General features: G+C 35.7%; 1 protein-coding gene across 8 annotated transcripts in view; it reads right to left on the reverse strand.

Annotated features, from left to right (window-relative positions):
* Positions 1-20,810, reverse strand: part of QKI (QKI, KH domain containing RNA binding) — a 136,272-nt gene that overhangs the window by 46,285 nt on the left and 69,177 nt on the right. For 5 of the 8 annotated variants that reach the window (XM_031612753.2, XM_031612758.2, XM_031612797.2 and 2 more), the window contains exon 4: positions 13,000-13,050. The exons of the other annotated variants lie outside the window; for them this stretch is intronic. In XM_031612753.2, coding sequence (XP_031468613.1) covers positions 13,000-13,050 — 51 coding nt within the window. The remainder of the gene's footprint in view (positions 1-12,999; positions 13,051-20,810) is intronic. 8 annotated transcript variants of the gene reach the window in all.

Below are 20,810 nucleotides of genomic sequence, written 5' to 3' on the forward strand. Positions count from 1 at the left end.
ATCTATTACAGTTTAAGGCTACAACTTTTTATGCTACCTTAAATCCCAAAGCAATGATCTGGGAAAACATATTTTCTTCCAAGTAAAACACTATAATTAAAACTTCTCTTTCTTATGTAACTAGTTTTGAAAACGTCTTTTTCCAGTCCTACAAAAGGCCAAACAGGTAAATTGAATATATATGCAACTGTGCATGGAAAGTATCCTTCTTAATACTCGTGAAGTAGAGTCTGAAACTTATGGTTTCTGGTTCTTGGATGGAAAAAGATAAAATGATAAGCAGAAGGGAATGACAAGGAGTTACTGTAGAAAGGTAGAAAGCATCGTTGTTTTGGCTGATATGGAGTAAATTTGATTCTCAGAGGCTTACACGATGCTGTGCTTTGGATTTTTGATGAAAACAGTGGTGATAACACACCAATATTTTAAGCTATTACAGAGTAGCGCTTATAGAGAGCCAAGGACTCTATAGCTTCTCATGCTGCCCTAACAGGGAGGAGGCTGGGGGTGAACAAGGAGCTGGGTGAGGAGCAGAGCAGCTGATGCAGACTGGCCAAAGGGATGCCCCATACTATAACAGTGCCACGCTCAGCAAGAAAAGCTAGTGGAAAAAAGAAGGAAGGGAGCAACATTCTGAGTAATGACATTTATCATTAACTGTTATGAGTGATGAACCCTGCCTGGAAGCGGGTAAACATCTGCCAGCTGATGGAAATGTAGCAAATGAGTTCCTTGTTTTGTTTTCCTTGTACATGCAACTTTTGTTTTACCTAGTCAAATGCCTTAATCCACACTCATGAGTTTTCATACTTCATGTTTCCAATTCTCTCCTCCACTCCACTTGGGGAGAGAGAGTTATCTCAACACAGTTGCCTGCTGGGATTAGACCCCAACAGAACAAAACCATAAATCATGGCTATCTTCACTTTGACTTATAGCTAAGACAATCCGATTGCTTCACGGCATCACAAGATGACTGAGATAATAAGAAACTCCTGAAGACCACCCACTCCAACCCCCTTCACAGAGGCAGGGTCAACTAGACCAGGTTGCTAAGGACCAGGCTTTGAGCATCTTCAAAGCTGGAGACTCCACCACCTCTAAAAGCAACCTGTTCCAACAAGTTGTTGACTGTTGACAGCAGTCACGGTAGAAAAACTTTTTCTTATGTTTAAGTGGAATTTCTTACACTTTGGTCTGTGACCATCGTCTCCTGTCTTTCAGCAACACTGTCAAGTTCGTCAGATCTGCCTAAATAAAGGCTTGTATGGATGACAGAAATTGCCTTGACAATAACTTTTGGATAAAACATTCATTAGCACAGCAGGAAGGTCACGTATGTAGAAGAAAGAAATAGTACCAAGAAAATGAGAAAAAAGGATCAGAAAAAGTAAATTGATTACATATATTCAAAATTGCATAATGTACACAATAAGTAATTTACAGCATGAAGTTCTGATGCATTCCTGAAATTGTTTATGGAAGAATTATACAGGAAAAATGGAGGTAAAGACGACGCAGGAAATTACAGTGTAAAATGATGTATGCCACAAGCTTTGGGAACAACAGTATTAGAAGAGCTTAATTACAGCCAAACTATCCTGACTGCTAAATTAGAGAACATTAACTGTAATATAACTGGCAGATACAGTTTCACTGTGCTCCTCGTCCGGCAGAAATTTCAGTACCTTTAGATATAAATAATAATTCCATAAACAGATTTTATTTTCATTTTGCTGCCTGTTGAGTATATGCTTATTATCCCCAAGGTACTTGTATACAATAATGGACTTGAGGAACCCATTCAGTATTTAACTTGCTATTAAGGTCACTGGGTAAAGTAGTTAAAAAAACAAAACAAGAAAAAAAAAAAAAGAAAAACCCAAACATCTTTCTGCAACTCCTTGAAATTTAATTCCACAGAAACCAGTCAAAGGTATTGTTGGGGGGAGGGGAAGGAGGAGCACAGGGAAGGGAAGAGATGATTAGTTCTGCTGATATTCATTTGCATCTAAACAGCCAAGCTTTAATAGTAATTTGTTCCATGATGAGAAATAATGACATCCAGATTCCTGTTGATTTCTGTCCCAGGAACAGAAATAATACCACATGCAAGTTTGCCAGAACCTACTGAACCAATATGATGCTGAAGGTGACAGTTCCCATCATTACTAAGGACAAGACATGGTGTCACCACTACAAGCCAGAGTTAAAATGGCAGTTCATGAAGAGGCAACATGGATTCTCCATCAATGAATAAGTTCAAGACAGAGCCCTCAGTGGGTAAAGTGATGTGCACTGTCTTTTGGGATAAGAAAGGGGAGATCCTTCTTGATTTCCTGGAACTCAAGAGAAACCATCATCTGTCTGCCACAGTGCAATGCTGACTAAGCTAAAGAATCAAACTTCCAGTCAGGCCAGAGAAGACTGCAATCTTTCTCATACAGTTTTAAGACTGTGGGGCACATCGCTGATATTGGCTGGACTGTCCTACCATGCTCACTCTTACAGTCTGGATTTGGTACTTTTTGACTTCCATCTGTTTGAGCCATTGAAATATGGACTGCACGGGCAACGTTTTCACAGCAATAATGCCATCAAAGCAGTTGTGAAAAAGTGGGTCATTTCCACTGGTGCAGATTTTTTGAAGTGCAGCAAAAATGCATACACAGCAATGGTGACTATGTTAAAAAATAGGGTTTTTTTGTAGCTGAGAACTTGCTCTGTCAAATAGTGTTATTGTGCTCTTTGCATCTGTTGTTTCCAGGTAAAGAAATAGGAGGCAGACTGACCCATGCAAGCTTACTGTTAGCTAAGCAAAAAAAGATGACTGAAAAACCTGGCATATCCCTTCCCCTTGTGCAGGGATGTTAATCTATGCCTCTCCTCTATCCAGCCAGCAATTTTCAAATAACTTAAAACCCCAAAGAATGCTACAGTTCTGTCAAGTTTAACTGAAATTGTTCAAGATAATCAAACGGTGAAGAGGAAAATGTTTTGAGAAAGAAGGCACACAGTCACAGAATACTTTAATTGAGAACATTTTTAGGTCTCAGACTTCTCACAACAAAGTCTCCCCACAGTATCATCTCATGAATTAAAAATAATTAAAAGACAGAACTGGTGAAGCAGAATATGGTCATTTCCAGCTGTCAAAATGCCATTAAAAAAAAAAAGGAAAGAAACACTGAAAACAAATACTTTCTGAGTTGTATAGATAGACTGGGATATATTAGTCAGACAACAAAGAAAGAACACGATCCACAAAAAACGAAGTTTCCCACAAGGCTTTTATTTTCTTTTCAGAAAGCTACAGACCATAGCATTAACTCCATCCTGTGCACTTTTTCCAATATAATGCATACAAATTCCAAAAAAATATTGGCTGATACAAGATACAAAACAGCTCAGTAGCAGAGACCTCTAAAGCCACTGGCTCAAGGGAATGTTGTGATTGTACCTCAGTAACCAAACACATCCTGCATCAACAGATTATTAAATTGTTTTCGCTAACCCACAAGTTCTTCCTACTGAATGACAAAAAAATACAGAAAAGCTGAAGTAAAACAGAACAATTTTTGCATATAACATCAACTTGAATGCTAAAATTAAAAGGAATCAGCATGCCCTTATTCCTTTAAGCTAAGCAAGGGTTTAATTCAGTGCCATTCTAAGTACTTTAATTTAATTATCTTAAGACATAAGAAACAGTACAACCATTCATAGCCACTTCTTAGAGTAGGTATGATACGGAAAAAAGAAATTTAGCTATTTAGTACAGTTACCATAACGTATTTTGCCTAATCAACTGTGCTACAGGTATATTAGAACTGACAGTAGTTCTAGGAGAAGATTTCTGTTTCATAATGAAACTTGCACAGATATTTGTTAAAAGAACCATAACATTATAGAATATCCTGAATTGGAAGAGATCCAAAAGGATCACGAAGTCCAGCTCCTGGCTCTGCACAGTACCAACCAAAATTCAAACACTGTCTGAGAGTGCTGTCCAAACAGTGAACACCGACTGTTCAGGAGCCTGTTCCAGGGCCCAACCACCTCTGGTGCAGAACCTATCCCTAACCCTCAGCTGCCCCTCCTCAGCACAGCTCCATGCCATCCCCTCGGGCCCTGTGGCTGTCACACAGAGCAGAGCTCAGCACTGCCCCTCCGCTCCTTGTGAGGAGCTGTAAGGCTGCCGTGACGCCTCCCCTCAGCTCCTCTCCTCTGTGCTGAACAACCTAGGGACCTCAGCTGCTACTCATACACCTTGCCCTGCAGACCCTTCACCACCACTTTCACAGCCCTCCTTTGGACGCTTTCTAATAGTTTAAAGTCCTTCTTACACTGTGGACATAAAACTGAGGAACAGTTTAAAGAAGCCATGTGAACTTATAAAAAGGTTAACATGCTGATTTAAAGCAATTTTAAAACAAAAACCGAATTAACTAGAAAGAGACAAATCGAAGGTTACTGAAGGAGAATTCTAATCTTGCTCTAGTTTAAGTATTTTTAAAAAAGATTTAATATGTTCTATATCCATGCAACAACGTTAGGTTCCAACTTATGAGTTATTTAGCATAGTAACACTATTCAACCACTAGTAAAAATCAAGCCAGTGGAACTTAAGAATGTTTTCCCTAACATACTCATTACTCCTAATCTTTACTGGGTCAATTTTTAATGAGTTCTTGACCAACACTGCAATCATCTTTTTCTGCTAACTTGGTAAACAAAACAGGGAAAAAATTTTAAACATTTGCCACTTAAAAGCTGGTTCATCATTGTCATGAAATTATTCTACGTGAAAGCTCATTATGTATGTTCCAGGGACAGAACACAGTTATTTTTATTATCTGATATGAAGCAACTTGTTCGTATATGTAAAAGCCAAGTATTACATATTAGTATGAAACAAGAATTGTAAATAGAAACATGGTAGTGCACCAAATAGTTCTCAACTCCTTTTTTTTCCCCCCAGTAAATCTAAGTCTTCTTAGAACTGGTGAGCAAAAAATATCCTGAAAAAGAACACCCAACCCCAAACCTCTATAAACACGTGTACTCACATGATATACTCCTGACGTTATCATTTCAATACTAGTTATTTTAGAAGTGGACTGCATACAAAATAAGGTAAGTAGCAAAAACAGATTTTCATCTGATGAAATGCCAAGCTAGCCTTCCAGAAAACCAGTTGAAAATGATGCACTAATTACAGTATCTGTTTGAACAACAGGAGTAATTTTATAACATGAAGGATCAGAACACACTGATTGTCCTAACCCCTGCTGATAAACTGCTTTAATTGTGCAGTTACAGTCAGGCAAATTAACATAGACTTTTGCTCCTACTGAGTGCATAATGGTGGCAGTTTACAAGCAGCAAGCTGCTGAGGAAACAATGCAACAAAGGAAATGCTGAAGAACGAACACTTGGTCAGTGAGAACACTAGCTTACTTCACACCTAAGAATTTTGATCAAAGCTTTCCTCCTATAGAAATAGAAGATCAATTATTTTAATTAATACAGCCACATATTCACCATTAACTTCAATAGCAGACAAGTTAATGTTATTTAGTATGTCTTTAATTATACATTATTATTCTATACTAGTCTCTCCTCAAGACAATTCTGGATTAAAAAGTAGTTCTCTTCCATCTCATTAAACTGCAAACACTGTTTAAGGTGATTATCTTGCAAATCTTAAAGAAATACTTAGAAAGCAAACAATCAAAAACTGATGACAAAAACAACCTAACATTTAAATGCAAGAGATTCTGTCCAAGCTCTCTCAAAGCCTCAACAGAGAAGTGGTTCTAAGGAAACTATTACAACTAGTGAATTTTCAATGGAGCCATCAGTGTAGCACTACTCAATAGCACTGGTGTCCTGTTTTCAGCTGGGACAGAGTTGATATCTCCAGTAGTATACTCTGTTTTGGCTTCTGAAGAAAAACAATATTGGTAACACACCAATGTTTCAGTTGCTGCCGCTGAGCAGTGTTGCAAAGAGCCAAGGACATTTCATTCCTCTTTCGAAGTACTATCTGTAACTTTAATTAACAGTGACTACAACAGATAATTGTGGCCTCTGCCTTTACTCAACTTCAACAATATTCATTTCTCTAATCCATATTTTATTTCCTTTCTGTCTTATTTAGACTTGATTGATGCTTCACGTTGTAAATCTGGTCAGTGCATGAGTCCTCTCCACTTTTTGATAATTTGAGGTGCTAATTTCTCAGTTAAACTCATCCGCATACAAATACCATCCCTGCTCCAGATCTTCTATGACAGCTTCATACAGAAAGGATGTTGATCAAACTAAGAAGATCCAGAAATAACAAAAGAAAAATCCACTTTTCTTAAGGTGCTGCTCCTAAATAGTCTAAGCATGAATTCCAGCATTTTTTCACTCACGTTAAAATCAGTAAGAAATGGATAAAACTACATTAAAAAAAAAAAGCTATTAACAAATTCATTAGGACTGGCTGATTTTCATTTACTTCAAGTTTATGGCACTGCTGAAGAAAAGAAGAAAGAAATACAAAAAGAAAAAATGTATTAGTGATCTTTTGAAGATATGCAACTAAATAGAGCTGCTTACACAAATATTTTAATGCCAACATTCTTAATTCCATAATCTCAATTGGGATTGCTCTGCATAAACTTCGGTGAAGGCCTTATGGGATTATATTGAAGACAACTTTATAAAATGACAACAATGTCATGTCAAATCCTCATTATAAAAAAAAACAAACAAACCTCATTACTCATTACTAACCTCTTCTACATCTTTTCAGGAACTGTTTAACTTTTAGTAAGAAGAGTGAAATTTTACTCTTCTGATCTTCACACAGAAGTATTGGAGAATGTCACTACAGAATTTATTATTACTACTTACAGAAACTCAGAGCAGGCTTGTTGATTTAACTTCAGTGTGCCAAGAAAACTGAAACATACCACGTCTTAACTCACAAGATAATAGATGCATTTCAGGTAAGGTTAAAAAAATGCACAAAGCTACATTCAGAACTGCTAGCAAAATTTAAGAAAATTAAAAACTTCTCTTTTTTGCTTCCATAAAACAACAGCACCAAAACAAGAATGGATTAATAGCTGTGTGTTTTTTTGTTTTGTTTTGGTGGTCACACCAACAGTACGTTACCATCATTCAAGTACATAAAAGTTACTGTTTCTTGAAAATGAAAGACTTGCAATTGATGATTCTATACTAAAGAAGTTTGTCAAAACAATGAAAATAAGGGATACAGGACTCAAACCTTATTACTTAGGTAGTAATTAAGTATCTAACAGCTTTCTGAGCCACAAATAAACTGTTCACTCTCAATGAAGTTTAAAAAATTTGAAATATAATATATAATGTATTCATCACCTTTGTTTTTTTAGATGAGTTGTTAGAGGCAGGTTGGAGAAGATAAACAAAAAAAGAGCAACTTCAAATTGTAATATGTGTACCTATGAAACAGTCAGAAATACTTCACTGTTGGGCAACAGGAGTGACAGACAAATGCAGGAAAGAGGTTGTGTTTAGAACAGTCAAAGCCCTGTTTAATGCCAAGGTCAGGCTGATGTGCTTGCTATACTGGAGTTCTAGCTCAAAACCTGTATCTTTTACTGCTTAGGAATAGCTCATTTGGTTCTAGATGAACACGTTGTCAAAACTCTAAGGTATGTTTAAGAACACCAGTAAAAAAAGGAGGATGGTGGAAATAACACAATAATTTCTCATGCAAAAGCTTAAGTGGCATCACAAAAATTCAGATCTTAGTGAAAAAACAGGGTATCGGTATTGATACGATTGCATCTCAACTCCTCTTATTTCAATCCTTGGGATTAAATCTCCACTGAAAAATTCTTCAAAGATGCACTGAGGAGGTGTCTGAATCAATCCTGCTTGCTATAGGTCTGAAGGGATTGCAAGAAATTTCTCATGCATCTAGCAAGTTAAACTGTACCCTGAAAAACAAGATTCAAATCACCTCTTATGCCAACAAGACAATGTGGTGCTAACCATAAACCACGTTCTTTCATAGATGGTTGCTTAAACAAATACTGCTAACTTCAGTATCTGCGCTTATAAGTTAGAACACTGGCCTTTTCCTCCAAATTGACTGTAAGCTTTCTCAAATCACAATTCCTAACTATTGAGACCAGATTTGTTTTGTTTTTTTCCCTTCCTGCTGTAGAAGGGTTTTTTTTCTTTGCATCAGCAACAGCTCTAAACCAATCTAGAGCCAGTTCAATGCAATAGCAAACTACCGCTGTCAGATTAGGTTTCTGCCTCCTTAGCAAGCTGAACTGGCTCAGTGACACATCCCAGAAGTAGCAGACTGAGCACAAAGGACAGCACAGAAATACACCTTTCTAGGAAGCTGCCAACTGTCAGTCACACCTTCAGCAGAAGCACAGTCAGCCCAGTCACTCCCCTGCAGCAGGAAGCAGCAAGCCACTTATAACAGGCAGGAGGATGAGGCAGTCCCAGGCTCACCTTGACTTGTAACATTCTAGATATTCTAAGCACTTACTGACATTGTTTAAGTCAAATGCTATTTTACATAAATTACTACTTAAATGTGAAGTATTCTAAAAATTCATCTTCCTGTCATCTCAAGTTAGGCAAACAAAGTAATCAATATTCTCAGCTGCAAATATTGCATCTCAGTTGCTCACCTGAGAAATCAGCACACTACACCCCATTTATTTAAAGAAGGATGTGCCAAAAACAACAAAAGCAACTTATCACTTGTGGTATACTGATGAGCATCAAGGAAAAATCTCATTTATACAAAAAGATAATCATTTTAGCATCTTCTAACATGAACTTACAAACCCAACACTCTTTAAAAAACATGCAACAGGAAACATCAGTTGGTTTTCACTGTCTCTGTTTCCTCATTCATCTTACAGCAGCAATAGTGCCTTGTTATAACATAAGGCAATTAAAAACAAACAAACAAAAAAAACCACCAACCAAAAATCCCAAGCCAAAAACCTTTTATAATCGCTTAGGAGTGCTTTCCACCAAATGAATGATATAATTAACATGTCACTCAGTTATTTGCACTCCCTCATCTCTTCAGTGATTTTTTCAACAGTACTAAGTTCTGGATTTTCAGGTTTAAAGAAACATTACAAGTATGTGTTGTATTTTGGACTAGAGAGGGATGAGACAGAAGCAATGCTCAGAGTTAATTCTGCACTTAGATGCCCTCACAAAACTATTACAGAAGAGCTTTATCTTAATGACAAGGTACTGCTGAGCAGATTACTTGGCCATAGCTATCAGCCCACCACTTAAATGGTGACTAGTTTTGAACAAAGCTCGACTCTTCTTTTTATCTCCTTTTTCCTATGGAGACAACTGGGTCTTTTGGGGAAGAAAAACAGTCAAATTAATTGACTAACACATAAAACTCATTTTCTGTAGAATGTTCTAAACAGACATTACGCTAACTTTTGTGTTAAATTCTTATTATGTTAACAAGTATACATAGCTGCTGTCCAGACAGGATCCGAGCTTCTTTACCTCTAGGAGACAACTGAAGAGCTAAATTTCGGTGCAACTTTAACCCATACTCTTACTGATTTGCTCTGTAGCTAGAAAGCTTGCCCAATAACTGCAACGATCTCAATGCAGTAATTACTTCCATATTCAGGCTGAGGCTCCATTTGTACAGTTTTTATGAAGGTGGTGAGTTTGTTGGCTTTTTTATTTTGGAGAATGGGACACATGAGCTTCATATTATCTGTTTTAGGTTCTTAAAATGGAAATGCATTTATGCAGTGGGTAAATATTGTAGTACATCGTTGCCCATGATTTATCCTGCTTTTTCATCAACAAGTGACCCACAGTCTGTAGAGCAGAACAGTGTTGAGTGGAACAAAGCACACAGCAGTTTATACAGCATTTCTAAATGCTATATAAAGAGGTACTGTTCAGACAAATTTCAGCACATTTAATATTAAACACGTTAAATATTAAATGTTAATATTAAATGTGTTAAATATTAAATGTTAATATTTTATCGTCTTTTTTCTTTTTTTTTTGAACTATTTAACTGGCAAGCTTACTCTAAAATAATTTAACCTTACAGTGATTACACAAGTCTATATTTAAATATCTTTAGTTCTTAAACACCTCCCAACTCCTGAGACAGTTCTATTCTTTCCATTAACAGAAAGATATTTAGTTGTAAACAAATAACCTGGACAAGAGGTCAAGACAATTGAAAAAAGATATTAATGCAAACTAAATAAATCAAAACTGCTATTACAAAAGTGAAATTTCAGTGAGTTTATAAAGAGAACAGAAAACTCCCCAAATTTGTCACTGAGTACAGAACTGACAATAAAAATTAAATAATAAATTCAAGTTGATTCCTTGAAAGAATTCAGAACTACTGCATCCAAATGAACTTAACACACAAGCCCAGAAACCAGAGAGAGAGAAGAACCACACAGATCATCATTACAGTATGAAAACAAAAATATGGATGCAAAAGCAAACCCTTGATAGGGTAACCAAGTCCAAAAGCATTTAAAGTGAGTAATTTTTAATATATTCTAGTGCATTATCAGATATGTGCAAAAAATTATTAATAAAAATTAACTGCTTCTAGTCCTCATAAGATAGATTTCAAACCTTTTTTATTTTTTTTGTTTGAATGCCCATTATGTATGTTCCCCCCTCCCCAGATTTTTATAGCTTAAATTAACATAGTTCCCAATAACAAAAGTCTGGAAGTAAGACAGTAAGGTTAGGAAGTAAAGGCCATTATGTGCACACTTTGTGTTCTGCAACAGTATCACCCATCTTAGAAAACACCACCACATAGTGCATGAACTGAGCATTAAAAAAGGTGGCTTGCCTCTTTCTAAATATTTCCTCCTCCTCTAAGAAACACAAGCCCTTAAATGAAAATGCAACTCAATAACACAACACATTCACAGATTTTTTTCTGCCAGTCATCAGCTTCTGATTTCCTACTTTTTGACTACAGTCGCATCCTTCCCATCCCTTTTTTTTCCCAAAATGTCACAGGTATTAATTTGTCCACACTTCAGGATCAGTACACCTTGGTAGTTTTTGCTGGTCTCATATCATTACTAATTACTATTACCATTATTTCAGTCAGTTTAGAAAGCTACAAAAGCCAAACAAGTTATTAGCTAAGCAACAGAGCAATGTATGCAAGACTTGACTATCCACTCACACTGGCAGCAAGCTGTCAAAAGATTAGCCATCCTGCCGAACTATACTATATCTATCCTATAGATTAGGAGATCAAGACTTAACTTCCTTCTTCTCCTTATTGTAGTAGTCCTGGAAAATATTCAAGATGCCTCCTCAACAAGGTAAGTTGAGCGAAATAGTCCCAGACATAATCCTCTACTGTTACAAAACTGAGCACATTCTACACTTCTGTTGATAGAGCCAATGAGAAGGTCCAAAAGATAACTAGTTTCCTAACTGAATAGGTTTGAAAGTTCTTTATAAAGCATTCCTAAAAATGAGGAAAAAATGAACAGTGTCAGAATTCTACTTGTCATTAATACCCTCCACACGATACATTTGCATGCTGCCAACAAAGTTAAAACAACCTTACACATTAGCTATTACATTTAAATCTTTGCACTGAATTATGACTTAAGAATTCATCAGATATCACAAGTAATTTTAACTACTTCTGAATGGGAAAAAGATACTGAAAATGTTGAAACATTCTAGTCTTTCCCCCAAAAAACAGCTTTGGTACTTCACCAGAGTACAGCTTTGCCTCACAGTCCTCAACTAGCATCCACCTAGTGTCATTCATTTTCAGAAAGTCCTGTCTGTTTCAAATGTCTGCATCTTTAAATAAGAAAACTGAGCATATATTCCATATTTTGTGTGTCTGAAAACTGGGTTGGGTAGCCCAGATAATCTAAGGATTTGAAAAGCATCACTGTATTGCCTATCAAGACTACAGTCACTCAGCTCAACTAATTCAAAAACAGCTACAGCACTTTGCCTAAAGCCTGCAGTTCCAGAGTTCAAGCTATCTTGAAGTCAATGCTGCTGGTCCCACTTGACATTCCTTCATGCTTACTATCCAGTTCATGGCACTCAAGAACACGAAGAAAAGTTCCCAGATTTAGCATTCTTCTGGTTTAGCACTGGAACAGCTCATCAGTCATACATATCACTAGTAACTTCCACTAAGAAGGAAAAAACTATTCCTAGCCAGGGCTGCATGAGCACTACTGGACAAAGCATTGACTTAAAACTGTCACAAAAACAGTACTGGAATTGCATTTTGACATACTTAAAGGAATTGAATTTTCTCATGAGCAGCAGTAGGCCATTAAAATGTCACTAATACAGCTGCATAGTCCTTTCTTGCACCTCCAATACAACTTGCAGCAAAGAGTAAAAAACCAAAAACAAACAAAAATACCTGCTTTAAAAACACAAGCAACACCGTCAGGAGATAGCCAACATGAGGTCTCAGAAATGCCCCCAGCACAAACATAATTACAGGTTTCAGCCCAGTACATAAGAGATTGTTGAACTTCAGAGAATGCTGAAGAGCTGATTACAGTAACAGCAGTTGGAGATAGCAATATTAGATCAGCCACTGTTTGTTTTTTTTTCTAAAGAAAAAAAATGACAGTGATGAACCCACCCCAAAAAATTTGTATTTTGAAGACAGGTTTCAAAGAAAAAACTTCACCAAATATTGAAATGCCCTTACTAATCTTAAACTCATATAGTTTTACACCAGCTAGGTATGCATTGTATGTAACTGAAGCCTGTCTATCAGCAATAAAAGCTTTAAAGTATTTTTTTTTTTCCTCACACCAAGCATACAAAGCAAATCCACTATTTGGGGAAGGGATAGTTGAGGTTTCTTTTCAATTAGAGTCTCCTCAAGTTGTAGGCAACTTGCACAAAACTATTGGAATGTTTACAGTAAGTAAAACTTTTACTTGCCTCTACCTCCAAAACTGCTGGATCATGGTTGTCTCTGCTCTTAAAGGAGACCTGAAAAGCAAAAAAAAATTGGGCATGTGCCCTATTTTGCTTCTTTAAGATGTTTAATAGAGGCACGAAGGGTTGGAATTAGCATTTTTATTTTATTCTGTGATAGACAATTTACTCCTTCTCATTTACACTTGAGATTTAAATCCCAAGAAACCAAAAATCCGTAAGACAAGGTAGGTAAGTGTGAACAATGTAAGATTCAAGAGAAGTCACAGAATAAAGAACTTCAGTTCCCCCGCTCCTTTTCCCTAGTCCCTTGAAGTTCTACTCCATTTGCATGACTGCTAACTCAGTAAAGGGATTCTGTGTTAAATATTCCTGCACAGTCACCACTGGCTATTTGTACACTTACTGTAAATTAACATTATACAAGCTATGAAAAGAAAATACTCCCCACTGAAATTCAACTGAGATGTATTTTAAATTTGTAAGATAAAAAGCAATCAAAAAAAGTTCAAGTCATTTTCAGGGCCTCTTAATGTTGTAAAAAAGCAAAATAAGCACAAATAGAGTTTTTAGAAGTTCTTTGCAAATAGTAAAGTGAAAAAATGAGAAAGAGTAGAGAAAAAGAAACAACCCATGAGCTGAATAACTATTAGAGAGCCAAACATGTCTCTCTCATACACTATTAAAATGGCTGTAAAATACAGTTTATATGTGCTATAATGATACAGTCAACATAAAAGCTGCAATCATTTTTCTAAAAAAAATAGTGTATTTCAGCTGATAGCAAGATCCTAAATTGCTACATAGTAATAATTAATATTATTCATGTGAAAAGCAACTAAGTGAAGAGAATAGTTTATTCTAATATCCATCACTGTCAGGGCAGGCCAGGAAGCTTAAAAACAAGAAAGCAGGAGAAGGCTTTCTTCAAGCTTTGCCTGTCTAACATATATGATGTTTTACCAGAGTGCAGATAGTTACAGATACCAGTATTCTCTAAAACAGATTTAGATTCATCCTAACTTTTCTCAAATAAGTTTTTTCTTATAAATGAAAAATTACATGGCTGTAGCTACCTTTACACATTTTATTCATTGAACAGAGCATCATTTTAAAAGATGAGGCAGTTATCACAGATAACATTCAATGGTTTAGGCCCCTTTTATTCCTTTCACTCAAACTTCAACAAAGTAATTTCTATGTATGAGATGGGAAAGACATGAAGTCCAATTTTTATTCTAAAAAGGGAAGTTTAAAGTGTTGCTTATGAAAAATATGTAACCATCAAGAAAAACAAGAGCCCTCATGAGCAGGGAATGAGATCTTGCTGTATTGATAAACCTGAATCAGTCAGCCTCATCACTATTCTATGACAAAAGGGTATTTTATTTTGACACACTCAGATCAGAACACCTGGTGACACAAGATACAGTATAATAAGCATTTCTTTCAGGAACAGCACTGCTGCATATAATTTCTTTTCAGACAACGTGAACTCCAAACAACAGCAGGCCAAAGACCTGAGTATCTTCACCTTAGTTCTGTTCCTCAAATTAGCTCTGTGTAATAGCAACAAGGATTATAATTTTCCAGCTGCAACAAGCATCAGATCCCAGCTGAAATAGAACAAACATTGAAGGAATTTCTCCAGTGAAAAATTCAAAAAATTCATACTCGTTTTTTTATTTTAACAGTGAGATAAACTCTAACCTGAGGGTGGAATTAAAAGAAAAAAAAGAAAGAAAGAAAAAAATCCACCTTTATTAATTTAAAAATATAGTAAATAAGTCAAAATTGAGAAAATTGGTTCATAAGAATAACTTCTAGCTTTACGAGCCACAGAACTGCAGTCTCATATACAAGGTCATGCTCTCAAAGCCAGGAAGAAAAAAACTTTATTCTATTTCCTATTTTTTTCACAAATTTACTCCATTTCTTCCTCTCTCTTGAACAAACATCCTCTCCATCTAAATCTTCCTAATTTATTAGGCAAAATAAACTAGAAGACGAAGTGAAAACTACTGAAAGTAGTCAGTCACATACCTCAGTACCATGGAATCTGAAGGTGAAGTTTAACTCTTCTACTAAGCTTATTAACTCACAATTAACTCTCATTGAAAAGAGCTATCTTGACTCCGCTTCTTTCCCTGCATTGTTGCTGCTGCTTAAACAACTGCTCAGGAAGCAAACCAAGATACTAGCAAACTCAGTTGACTTTCAAGGACATCTTAAAACTTTCAATGGGAACAGACCATTAGAGCAATCTAAGTGTAATGCCATTGCATTCACAAAAAAACTTCAGTAATTTGTGGTAGCAAGAAGATTTTTTTTCTTTGAGGATTAATTCATGGAGCCCAGGAACTTCTCTGCTTTAGAGTCTGCAATCCTCTTCAGTCATATATAATTGTACAAAAAATGCTAAGACTCTCTGATTTCAATTCTGATTCAAAGACAAGTGTGGTTATTTCAACACCTACAACAATCTGGGGAAAAAAACATCACAAAGTATATAGCATCAAGTTAATTTTAAGGTTACTAAACAAATCATTGACACTAAAATATCCTACCCATTTTAATAATGTTTTAGACTATTTTACTCTGCAACATCTCCCACCCACGCAGCTACTTATCTCGATGCCCCCCTTATGTAACTATTTCATATGAAGCATTAAATGCAGAGGAATAAAAAACCTGAGGATAAGCTACAGGAGCTGTAAGGATACTCCCGACAGTTGGCACATATGCAGCTTTTCTCCACAGCAATACTAAGTAATCTGAAATAAATTTCTCTTCTGCTATATGTTACAAAAAATGCCTAGATCAAATACTTGCATTAAGTTCTTGCTACAAAACCATATGGTCTCATAGGATAAAGCACCCTTACTAAAATGCACATAAAATTTAGAAAAAAAATGATCAATAGTAGTTTCTGATAATATTTTTTCCTCTGTTAGTATAGCATGTTTTAACTATTTAAGGAATTGCAATAATGATTTACAAGAGTCAAAACAAAATTTTTAGTGCATGTCATGTATTCAGCCAAATGCACGTAGTGCAAGACTGTACACACCTTGATTTTCTCCCTGTCCAACACCTCACCCATACTCTACAGGTAGAGTTAAGATAATTCACTTTTGCAAGCAGAACATCATCCATCTCTTAATGTAAGTCTGAAACTTACAGAATTTTAAACACTGAACAGTCAGTAGGCAATATACAACTATTCAACATAGCAGCACTCAAGACCCAGAAAGGAATAAACAGCTACACTGCAGTTGTAACATACTAAAAAAAGAAGTAAGAATTGGGAACAGTCCTTCTTTTATAAAGAAGCTGAAAGAGATGAACAGGAAAAAACACAAAGATAAATCAATGGAAGAATAAGATACTAAAAAACAATTCAGAATGCCCAACAAAAATCGAATCACAGAAAAGACTCCCGTCATTGAGACACAGGATATCTCGAAAGGACATCCTACAAAATTGTTAAAGTGCAGCAGCACATCCAGCAAATATAAAATTCGATCAGATTTCTAATTTGGGAATAAAGAAAGGATGAAATCAGTTAAGCCACAGACTTATTAATTGCCATGTTTTTCAAGCAGCTGAAAACTAATACTAGATTACTCTAATATATACACAAAGTAACTTCCACCTAAAGCATCGATTTGAAAATTGGCCGGAAAGGTAAAGAACACTTTCCTAACCATTACTAGCACGAATGAACTTAAAAGGTTGTCTTAGTTTCAACTGGGATGCAATTGTTTTCTTCAGTGTCTTGTATGATGCTATCTTTTTGTTCAAGAAAAAAACACCACTGATAATACACTGATGTTTCTAGTTGCTGCTAAGGGTCAAGGGCATTCTCAGCAAAGGGCCCAAAGAGCTGGGAGGGAATAGAATTAGGACAGCTGACTTAAACTGGCCAGAGATATTCCGCACCATATGACATCATGCAGAAGGAGTTTTGAAAGGGGTAGGAGCTCTCTCTCTTTTTTCCACTGCTCAGGAGGCTAGCTGGGCATTGGTCGGGGAGTGGTGAGCAATTGCTTGTGCATCACTTGTTATATACATTTATATATACACTTGTTATATACATATATACATACACAACTTTATGTCATTAATATTATCCTTTTCTCTATCTTAGAAAATAGTTTTATCTCAATCCACCTCTTTTACTAAGGGTTTTTTTTTTTTTTTTTTTTTTTTTTCCAGTTTTATCTCCTATCCCACTGGGAAAGTGTGGAGTAAGTGAACAACTGTGTGGTGCTGAGCCACCCACTGGGTTAAACTACAATAAAGGTCCATGTCGCTTGTTGTAGAATCAAAAGAGGCAGACAAGCATGAATAATTTTTAACAGATCTTGATGAATAATATGAAGATTTGTGTATAAAAATAATAAAAACACTATCTAAATGTCTTCATCTCCTCAAGAGCCATCCTTATATCCAAATTACAACTATGAGAGCACAGGAAATACATTAGCCATGAAGTTTCTGATGAAAAATTTGCAACATCCATTAAAAATACTCCAGACACACACAGACAATAAATCTGTGAAACAAAGAAGTATAAGTCATAAAATACACTCTTTTCATTTGATCTTTTGAAACAAATTGTTTTACTGTAAAATACCATTTATCAAATTATTAGGTTAGTATTTGTCTGTCTTTCTGTTTGAACACAGACTTCAATTTTAAAATTGTGAAGACTTTAGACTGCATCTCTACCTCTATCCACAGACTACAGAATAAAAGGAGCTCACCTCACACAGATTAGTCCTTAACCTGAAAATGAGGTTTTCATGTGGGCAATTAAATACATATAAACTGTTTTAACAACTTTCTCTAGCATAATACAACATTAAGAATAAGTCACCTACTAGAGTTTTACAGTGTGATCTTTCTTAGACAGGAGATGGTATCCATAGTGCAAAGAATTGGAATAACAAACTCATGATCCTATAATTAATACTTTAAAATGACACGGATTCAAAAAACACAGGCATGTAAACAGTTTCTTTCATTATACATACAGATTTATAGGCAGAGGAATACAATTTTAGTACCTTTTTCATAAAGAAAGAAACAATATTTACACAGTATATATTTCCCTGAAAATCCAAAGATCAGCTGAAGCAACTCTGAATAAGCACACCTGGACCATAAGTAACTGGCACACAGTTTCATACAAGCTTTTTATCTGTGCTTTTCAGATGTTTCCCTTCCATAAGAGGATAAGCATTTCTTGTGGTACACAGACATATTCATTACATGGTTAAAGTAACATGGTAGCTATGTCTATACACTGCATGTCCTGTCAGATAGGTCATCCCAGGATACTGAGGATTTTGAAAGTTCTCTATGCTCTAATGCTTATCCCCACCTCCAAGTAATTACACAGCTCTCAACACTGTAACTACTGTATCTGCTGATATGAAGACAGTCAACAAACTGGAATACAAAGTGGCAAAATAGCTAGTTTGATACGTACGAAAATTAGTTTTTTCAATTGTACAACATAAAAAAAGGATCATCACAAAAAATGTATTTATAAAAATCACATAAATCAACATTTATGAATACATTTAGGGGAAATAAATACACTTTCTACTGCTGTCACTATTCTATGGAAACACACTATTCTCAGTTTTCATATGATCTCTCAGACCAGATCTTGTTCATCCAATCAATCTTACTGTAGAATTTCATTTCCTGTTGGCTACTACTTTGATTGTGCCTTATTTCCTTCTTAAAATTCACATAGATAGCCTCAAATTTGTTGCACAGCTGATTATACTCTACTTGTTAAAAAAAACCCAGAAAGTAAAGCTTCCTCAAACTAAGAAGTTCATCCTAAACATAAGACCAGTAACCAAAGCCCAGTCCTCCAACGATTCAGACTTGTCTGTTAGTACTCTTCTGGAATTCAGGCAATAGCTATTATAGGGGTGCTACATCCAGAATGCTGCTTACAGACTATGAGGAAAACAGTCAAACTTAATGAACAAAAAGTTCCATATAATTAAAATCTGAATTCTGTGTGATTATATGTAGTCCAGCCAAAATAACCCCCAAAAAACTAACAACTTTAAATTCAACTTAACTGTAGAACTATTACACACTTAAGTAGTATATACTCAATCATAGGGAGAATAAAGTCTTGGAAACTTCCAAAAAAAACTTCAATAAATTAAGCGTTCTATTAGATTATACCTCCAATACATCATAGGCCATTACTTTTCAACAGAAAAATAACCACTCTGACAGTAATCATCACAAATTGGTTTAGAGCATAGACAAGGTCATCATAACTTGACTTGGCTAATACATGTAATTAAAGTTTGTCTCTGGATGGATTCACATTTTTTTGAAGATGATCCCAAATCACGCAAAAGCTCATCTTAAAAAATTCTTAGCTTTGAGGCACAGACATACCAACGTCTAAATGGTACTTTTTTTTTTCACCCTCTCTTTCACAGTAAATTTTTAATTTTCACCCCCTAAAGAATCATGTATCAACTGTCCAAATGGTTCAGAAAAAGGAGAAAATGATTAAGGAACATCAGTTCCTACTGAATTGTGCTAAAAAAACCTCAGCATAGAGAATACTTTGAATACCTGATACACCTAAGTACACTGTTACGCAAATAAAAGGTAGAGGTACAAATGTGAGACACATTCTATAGCTCCAAACACTGATGAAATACTGTTCAGATTTTCAATGTTTTAGTTGCTGGTTTTACATAGGCAGGACCTAAGCTTGGAGGAAATTATGATTCATTGTGCACACCTGCAATAAAAACAAGTTTTATGACATGCTTTCAGCAGTACTGTTTTCATCAGAGTAAAAAGCATGCTTAATAGGTATATATCACAAATGAGAAGTAACATCAATTCAGGTTACAGGGGAGAGAGAAGAGTTCTAAATTTTCCTCACATTGTGTTTGTATTTAACTTTATGACCAGGTTACTTAACAAGCAGTAGTATTCTAGAGGGCTATCTGGAAGAGAAAGAAATCTCAGCTTTTAGATTTTTGATGTTCTGAAACTTCCTGGTATGAAAAAATGTGAGTTTCTTCAGATGTCACAGACCTAACAAGCTTTTGCTTGAACAAGAGTGACTTCACACAAATTTTTCCAACCGAAAAAACAGTGGATGGGGTAAGTACAGAAAACTACTTCATTTGTTTCAGTCTAGCTGGTATTTTCAACTGGAAAAACCCCTCAAGTTATAGATTGGAAATGAGAATTTTCATTCAACCTTATACACTTAGTGTATCTGCTACAGTTTAATACAGGTTTAAAATTCATTTACAGCTTTCTTTGTCCAACAAGGGGATGATCACCCACCATGTTTGCATACATAAAATTATTAGGATCCCAAGGAGACACAGTGTGTATAAAAGACTTAAAAACTGATGAAGAGGAACATCACTGTATGACACAAGTATATATATACACTACAATTCCTCCCCAAAATGACTGCAAGCCTTTAAAGAATGAGAAAGCATGCTCAGGAGAAAAGGGTCTAGGAAAGGTGTTTCTCACTGAGACAGAAAAAAAAATCTTCTTTTCCACATTTTGCCACTACAAATAATTGTAGCACAGACATTTTCTTCTCTGCAAAAAGAGCTGGATGTAGAGATTATTGTAATCTACTGTGTTGTATAAAATACAGTAGATTAATGTCCATTCATAATTGAATATAGAGATATGATGTTGAAGTTGTGTATGTTGAAAAGGGAAATTTCACCACATCGCATGACATAATTCCTCAAGAATCAAATTCAAATGCATAATCTTAAATC

Source organism: Phasianus colchicus, chromosome 2, assembly GCF_987193195.1.
Source record: "Phasianus colchicus chromosome 2, bPhaCol1.hap1.1, whole genome shotgun sequence".
In the NCBI taxonomy this organism is placed as follows: domain Eukaryota; kingdom Metazoa; phylum Chordata; class Aves; order Galliformes; family Phasianidae; genus Phasianus; species Phasianus colchicus.